This window comes from Carlito syrichta, unplaced genomic scaffold (genome assembly GCF_000164805.1).
Source record: "Carlito syrichta isolate Samal-C Ts95f unplaced genomic scaffold, Tarsius_syrichta-2.0.1 Scaffold308918, whole genome shotgun sequence".
Lineage (NCBI taxonomy): Eukaryota > Metazoa > Chordata > Mammalia > Primates > Tarsiidae > Carlito > Carlito syrichta.
The window spans coordinates 1,823-9,226 of record NW_007253014.1 but is presented as its reverse complement, the minus strand read 5'-3'; the positions used below and the strand labels follow the sequence as shown (position 1 = coordinate 9,226).

General features: G+C 56.1%; 2 protein-coding genes across 2 annotated transcripts in view; one reads left to right on the top strand and one right to left on the bottom strand.

Annotated features, from left to right (window-relative positions):
* BHMG1 (basic helix-loop-helix and HMG-box containing 1) overlaps positions 1-5,808 on the top strand; it is a gene marked incomplete at its 5' end in the record, with an annotated part of 27,607 nt that extends 21,799 nt beyond the window's left edge. Inside the window, 6 exons of the mRNA XM_021716765.1 lie at positions 1,016-1,171; positions 2,041-2,114; positions 3,054-3,212; positions 3,283-3,527; positions 4,673-4,762; positions 5,655-5,808. Coding sequence (XP_021572440.1) covers positions 1,016-1,171; positions 2,041-2,114; positions 3,054-3,212; positions 3,283-3,527; positions 4,673-4,762; positions 5,655-5,808 — 878 coding nt within the window. The remainder of the gene's footprint in view (positions 1-1,015; positions 1,172-2,040; positions 2,115-3,053; positions 3,213-3,282; positions 3,528-4,672; positions 4,763-5,654) is intronic.
* A 1,263-nt stretch (positions 5,809-7,071) lies between these two features.
* SIX5 (SIX homeobox 5) overlaps positions 7,072-7,404 on the bottom strand; it is a 1,899-nt gene continuing 1,566 nt past the window's right edge. The window contains exon 3 of the mRNA XM_021716775.1: positions 7,072-7,403. Coding sequence (XP_021572450.1) covers positions 7,072-7,403 — 332 coding nt within the window. The remainder of the gene's footprint in view (position 7,404) is intronic.

Genomic DNA, 7,404 nt, shown 5'->3' with positions numbered 1-7,404 from the left:
TTGAGGCTGCGGTGGCCAGGAGTGGCCACTGCACTCCAGTCTGGGTGACAGAGTGAGACTCCAACTCAAAAAAACAAACAAACAACAAACAAAACCCCACGGGCTCCCAAAATGCTGGGATTACAGGCTTAGCCACCTAGCCTGGCCTTTTTTTTTTTTTTAACACAACACTGCAGGTAGCTACAGTCTGTCATATCTGGCACATTATAATCTTGATTTTTTTTTTTTTTTTTTTGAGTCGCTCTGTCACCCAGACTGCAGTGCATGCTCACAGCCATCGCAGACTTGACCTGCTGGGCTCAGGTGATCCTTTCTGCCTCAGCCTTCCAAGTAGCTGGAACCACAGGCACGCACCACCATGCCCAGCTAATTTTTTTTAAATTTGTTGTAGAGATGAGGTCTTGACAAGTTGCTTGGGTTGGTCTGATTTTTTTTTTTTTTTTTGCCATCCTGACATAATGCTAAACCTCATGCCTCTTAATTTCTTCTACCAAAAATTCAGAATTCAAAATTGGCAGAGTCACCCTTCCCCAACTGTGGCCCCCAACTCACCTTGTCAGCCTTCCCTCCTGCCCTTCACCCATGAACCTTACACCTAACAACACTAGATACTCGCCATTCCCCAGCATCTGGCACCACCTCCTCAATGACAGCTGCTGAGCCAGGCTCGGTGGCTCAGCCTGTAATCCTGCACCTTTGGGAGACTGAGGTGAGTGGATTGCCTGAGCCCGCAGGTTCAAGACCTGCCTGGGGAGGTGAGACCTCATCTCTACAATAAATCAAAAAATTAGCCGGGCGTGGTAGCGCACGCCTGTAGTTCCAGCAACGGAAGGCTGAGGCAGAAGGATCGGCGGAGCCCAGCAAGTCGAGGCTGCGGTGGCCAGGAGAGGCCACTGCACTCCAGACTGGGCGACAGCGTGAGACTCCAACTCAAAAAAAAAAAAAAAGACAGCTGCTGTGTTGGGGCAGAGGGCAATCTCTGGCTACACTCCTGAGCCTGCTGTTTCCTTTTCAGGCAGCCCACTAGCCTTGGGGCCTCCCCAGATTGATGTCTGGAGTGCAACAGGCCACCCGAATGAGATCCTAGGGCTCAGCCCTTCCCTCTTCAGCTCCCCAAGCAAACTACTTCCAGATCAGATCCTGGAGGATGACTCTGAGTATCTGACCCAAGGTGAGCATCCAGGCTGGCAGAAAACATGTAGTGCTTGGCTGGGCACGGTGGCTTACACCTGTAATCCCAGCACTTTGGGAGGCTGAGGCAGGAGGATAGCTTGAATCCAGAAGTACAAGAACAGCTCAAGCAATGTGGTGAGACTTTATCTCTACAAAAAAATTTTAAAAATTAGGTAGGCATGGTGGCATGTGCCTGTAGTCCCAGCTACTTGGGAGGCTGAAGTGGGAGGATCACTTGAGCCCAGGAGATTGAGGCTGCAGTAAGCCATGATCATGCCACTGCACTCCAGCATGGGTGACAGAGTGAGACCTCGGCTTAAAAACAAAAAACACGTGGTGCTCAGGCCTGTGCTGGGCCATACTGGATATCCAGAGGTGAATCCTACTCAGGCCCTGCCTCAAAGAGCCCACAGCCTAGCTGGGAAACTGCCCCAAGCCAGTGAGGTGAGTGGAAATTTCTGGGATCCCACTGCAGGGAGCCACTCACTCTGCCCTGGGGTTAGAGGTGCCTAAGAGAGCTGGCCTGTGAGCTGGATTTGGACACGAGGTAGAAGATCCCTGACCGGGCTCGGTGGCTCAGCCTGTAATCCCAGCACTTAGCAGGCTGAGGCAGAAGGATAGGCTGAGGGGGAAGAATCCCCTGAGTCCAAGAGGTCAACCCTGGGATGGCCATGAGCATGCCACTGCACTCCAGCCCAGGTGACAGAGTGAGACTCCCACTCAAAAAAAAAAAAAAGAAGAAGAAGAAGATTCCCACAGGAGAAAGCCAAAGAAGGGATTTCAGCTAGCAGGGACAGTGGACTGAGGCATGGTGCAGTGAGAGAAGCATTTCTGTCCTAGCAACCCTCTGGTCTCCCTCCCTGGCAGCTCTGTTTGAAAAAGCCTTCCTAGATCTTGAGTCTTTGCCATCTCCCTGCACACCTGAGGCTCTGGAGAAGAAGGTAGGCATCATCCACGGACACGTCTTTTCACACGTTACTTGCAGCTTGATCCACTCACCTATCCCCTCACCCTTTCAGCCTTCCACCCACTTGCCTGTCCCTCTCCTCATGTATTTCCTCATCCTCCTCAAAACTCATCCATCTTCTGTGCTCACGTGCCCAGCTTCTGAGCACTCACTGCCGCCCAGCAGACGCCTGCTTTGTGCCGGACACTTGGAATAAATTACACAAAAAGGATAAAAGCTAATAGCTGTCAGGTGCCATGAAAGACCCCACATAATTATATAACTACTTTATGATGTTGTGGCCCCATCTGACACATGAGGAAACTGGAATCAGAAGAGTGACCCAGAAACCCACAGTTGGAATAGAGACCAAAACCCGGGACTATCTCCCTCCAGCCCCTGGGTGGCCCCTGTAGCCACCATCTGCCCCCTAGGAGGCCACCGTCCCATGGAAAGGCAGCCTGTCTGTAGGCCCTGTTCTTCCTCCAGTATCACCTCAGTGAATACCTGAATTAGTGGCAGAAACAAAAATAGACACCGATGGTGGATCTCGTAGTTAGCACCAGACACTGTGCAAAGTGCTTCTCACCCCTGGAAGGCTTATCTCGTGACCACTACTTTGTAGATGAAATCGGTGCTCAGAGAAGCCATGACTCACCCAAGGCGTCACAGCTAATAAGCAACTAGTAAAGTCAGGCACATGAGAAGATATTGCTCCAAAGTAGGAGGCAGATGCCCTGAGCCCAAGCCAGCCCCTCTCTCACCATCATGGGGACTTCAGGACAGTTGCTTGAATGTCCAGGGGGTGTTGAGATGAGGTTGTCTTTAATCTGAGCCGTATGTTCACACATTAAGTCCTAGAAAAGCAGTGATGGGGGGATGCAAGGACCCCGGCTTGTCTCTCCTCCCATCTTTCTCCCTCATCATGGCCCAGGACACACCCTCTGAGGCCCCCGAAGAGCCTCCCAGCTCCCACAGCCAGTCCTCAGTCTCGATGAACCACTGCTACCTCTCACTGAGTGAGGACAGCAAAGCATCGTCCAGCCCTAGCTCGGAGGCCAGCACTGTGGAGTCCCTGTGGAGGCAGCAGGAGGTGAGAGTCGGCCACCCACCACCGAGGCCAGGTGTCTCCCACCCTCTCTCACATCTCTCTGTCCCGCCAGGAAGTGCAGGCTGACCCTGAGGGCTTGCAGTCCTCCAGTGATGAGGATGGAGACTATACGTGGACCCCCACCCGGCGGGCCTCAGCCCTGCCCACAGCTGGGAGAAAGGCCAGGAAGGTCCAAGCAGGCAGGGGCCCTGTGAAGCCCAAGGAGAACAAGAAGGCCCTCTGCCCCGCCCAGCTGAAGAAAAAGTGTGTCAATGGCTTTATCATGTTCTGCAGGATGAACCGGAAGCAATACATCCGGTGGGTGAGGGTCCTCTTTGGTCCTGGGCAAGGCCCCACCTTCATCGTCTGCCCGCCCCCCACGCCATGTGGCTCCCCATGGCTGTCTTCCCACATTTGCCCCTTCCTGGAACCCACTGACCCTTTCTCAACCACAGTTCTCTCCCAGAATTTCACCTGGCCCCGCTGTGTCAGTCGTGGCCTCTCAGTTGTGAGCGCCAAAACCCAAGTCAGACTTCAGACCTAAGAAACAAAGGAAGTGCATTGGCTTATAGAACCCCAAAAGCAGGGCAGGTGTAGACTGCCTTCAGAAGTGGTTGGTTGTAGGGCTCAAACAATGGTGTCTGGAATTGTCCCTCTCTCAACTCCACTGTCTTCTGGACTGGCTTCATTCTCCAGCCTGCAGGGTCATCTTGGGTCACCCCGGGAGCTGCGGGCTGATGTCCTGTCACCCATCCTAGTGGTAGTGGGAGGACATCTCCATGACTTCAAGCAAAAGTGTTTGGGGCTGACTGATGGATCAGGTGCCCAACTCCAACCCATCACTCCAAATCAGGGGTTAGGGGCCACCCTAGAGAAGAACTGGTTCCTTTACAGGAAGACTCAGTTCCCTGCACTCCTGAGACACTGGGTTGCCTCCTTGTGTATTTTTGCTTTTGTTTTTTTTTTTAGTCAAAGTCTCACTCTGTCACCCAAACTGGAGTGCAGTGGCACGCTCACCACCACCACAGCCTCGACCTGCTGGGCTCAGGTGATCCTTCTGCCTTAGCCTTCCAAGTAGCTGGAACCACAGGCGTCTGCTACCATGCCCAGCTGATTTTTTGATTTATTGTAGAGACGAGGTCTCGCCATGTTGCTCAAGCTGGTCTCAAACGCCTGAGGTCAGGTAATCCTCTCGCCTCCGCCTCCCAAAATGCTGGGTGGCATGAGCCACCACGCCTGGCTACCTCTCGTGAACAGCCACTTAATGCATTGTCCTTGTACTCAGCTCCAGCCGTGCGCAATGGAGGCCTTGTGGACCACCAAGGTTAGGAAGGATCTGAGTTCTCTAATGAGGGTCCCAGCCAGCACAGGACCCTTGGGTGGCCGTGCCGCTGCCTCCGCCCAAGTCAGGTGCCCCACGGGCCTCTCCTGACTCCTCCTCTCCCTCCTCCTCTCTGTCCCAGAGCCTGCCCCGGGACGGCGTCCACAGCTGCCACCAAGGAGCTGGCCCAACTGTGGCGGGTGATGACTGAGCAGGAGCGGAGACCATACTGGTGAGAAGACCCTGCCAGAGGTGTGGGTGGGGAGGCCTTCCTCACCCTCACTTCTGCTCTGATCTTCACCCTTTGGTTTCACGCTGTTGGAAACAGGCTGGGGGTTCACTGGGCCAGGGAATTTGTACGTTACCATTTTTTTTTGAGTTGGAGACTCACTCTGTCGCCCAGGCTGGAGTGCAGTGGCACACTCACAGGCACCATAGCCTGGATCTGCTGGGCTCAGGTGATCCTTTAGCCTCAGCCTTCCAAGTAGCTGGAAGCGCAGGTGCGTGCCACTATGCCCAGCTAATTTTGGATATATTGTAGAGACGAGGTCTCTCCAAGTTGCCCAGGTAATCCCCTCGCCTCAGCCTCCCAAAGTGCTGGGATTACGGGCTTGAGCCACTGTGTCTGGCCTACACTACCACTTTTTATGAGCTCTTTGGGGGTGACAGGCAGAAAGGCCCTCCGCCCTGTAGCCAAGAGGGCAAACGGACTAATCCGGGGTCTGGGCCCTGCTGCCCGAGTTCCTGTTGTCCCCTCTGCCACATGGAGTTTTTCAGAGCATAGTCTCCGCTTCCCAACTCTTGGCCCCCCTTTTCCCTCCTGCTCTTCAACACCCCCTCCTTCCCTGAAACCCTGTCCCCCACCAGCTTCAGAAAGCTGCCACCTGCCCAATTCCCAGTTGACCCCTGAGCACCACAGTCTGTGCAGTTTTGAACAGATCCTCAGAGAAGCGTGGAACTCCAGCGGAGAGCCCGTGGCCGGGCCCGTCTTAGACAGCAGGACCTGGAGGCCCAGAGGCTCATCTGGTCCTTGGTCACTGCAGGGGCCAGAGGCTGGGGGTGGGACAGAGCTGTCAGGGAGGTGAGTGAGACCCTACAGTCGTGGGGCCGCCGTCTCCCCGCAGCATCAAGGCTCGCAGGTTCAGCCGCCAGCACAACCGCATCGTGAAGCAGGAGCACTCCAGCAGCGAGGACGAGGACTGGGCACCCCCCAAGCCCTTCTACCAGCTGTTGGCCGAGAAGGCCCGCTCTGCCCTGGAGGCGGCCTCGCCGCAGTGAGAGGCAAAGCCACTGCTCTCCCTGGCCCCTCCTGGCAACCGCAGCTCTTGTTTGAAGCCAGGAGTCCTGCTAGCCCTGTCCTCCAGGGGGCTGGGAAGGAGTATTTATTGGCCCCTGCACTCAGCAGTTACTGGCGGGAACGGCTGCCCCCTCACAGCCCGGCTTCTACCCTGCAGCTTCAGAGGAACCCCAGGGCAGGAGGGAGGAAACCCCAAATGAAATGCAGGGCTCCCCTACCCTTCCTTTCCCCAGCCCTGAACCCATGGTTTCAACCCTGTTCATTCTCACCTCACCCCCTCCTTCCCCCGTTCTATTTATAGACTATTTATTGTTTTAAGCAAAATAAAGCAAGTGGAGCCCTCGTTACCAGCAAAGGAGAAAAGTGCAGGCTGTCCCGCATCCCTGCTCCCTCGCCTGGGCAGTCCCTCCACCCACTCTGCAGGCCACACTTGAAGGAAACCTCGCCACCCTTACCTTCCCAAGGTGCACCCCAAACCACGCAAAGTCCTGCCCACCTCAGGAAGTAGCGGTCAGTCACATCTCTAGTTGGGCCAAGCCATTTGGAAGGTAACCCACACCCCCCATAGTTCTGTCGTCTGGAAACTTTATTTTAACTGAAATGGAGGCATAACATGTCCTAGAAAAATAAACATTTAAGATACAAACTAGACACAGGGGCCAGGTTGCCCCAGGGGATGGGGGATCTTTGGTCTGGGGCTGGATGAGGGCTTTAGTCCTGGGAGCTAATGGAGGGGCTGCCGCCCTTCCCACACCTGCACCCCCTTTCGGCAGGAAGGGCTGTGCTGGGGGAAGGTCTGTCAGTCTCGGGGCATGGACCGCCTGTCCTCCACCCCCAGATTCCAAGCGTCGTGAGAACACTAGGTATCAGCGGAGCTATTAATAGTCTTTCAGGGAGTGATAGGGACAGGGTTCATGGGGGTGGAAATCCAGCCATTTGGCAGGGTTTTCAGCTCACAGCTAGTACCAGGTGGAGGGATCACAGCCCCTGAGTCAGGACTCCCCGAGTCCCCCCATACACATGGCAGGGCAGAGCAAGGAGAGGGCTGTCACATGAGGCCTCCCATCCAGATGGGGACGGTGCCCCAGACAGGGAGTGGACAGGGGCAAGTCCCCAGCGCCGCCTGGAGCGGCTGACCGGGCCAGAAGAATGTAGTGTGTGAACTCCAGACGGCGTGTGTCTGAGAGGGTCCCTCCTCCCAGGTCCTCGAGCACCATTGTCAGAAGAGGCGATGGGGGGCGGGGTCACAGCTCCAAGGGCTCTTCCACAGGCACCGACTGTAGCTGGGTCAGGACCTTGGCCTCGGCTTCCAGCCCCTCATCCACCTCGCCCCCTGCCGTGGCCCCCAGGAGCAGCCCCTCGGGGCCGGGGGCCGGCAGCCTCAGCACGGCGTGGGGGGCCTGCGTCCCCAGCCCCTTTTCCGCTTCCAGGAGCCCCTCTGTCCCTGCGCTCAGTTCCAGCCCTGCTGGCCAGAGGGGCACGGCCGCGGGTGACAGCATCAGCCCCTCGGGCGGGGGTGGCGGGAAGCTGGGCAGGAGGCCCGAAGAGTCTGGGGAGAAGGACAGGCTGGCGCCGGA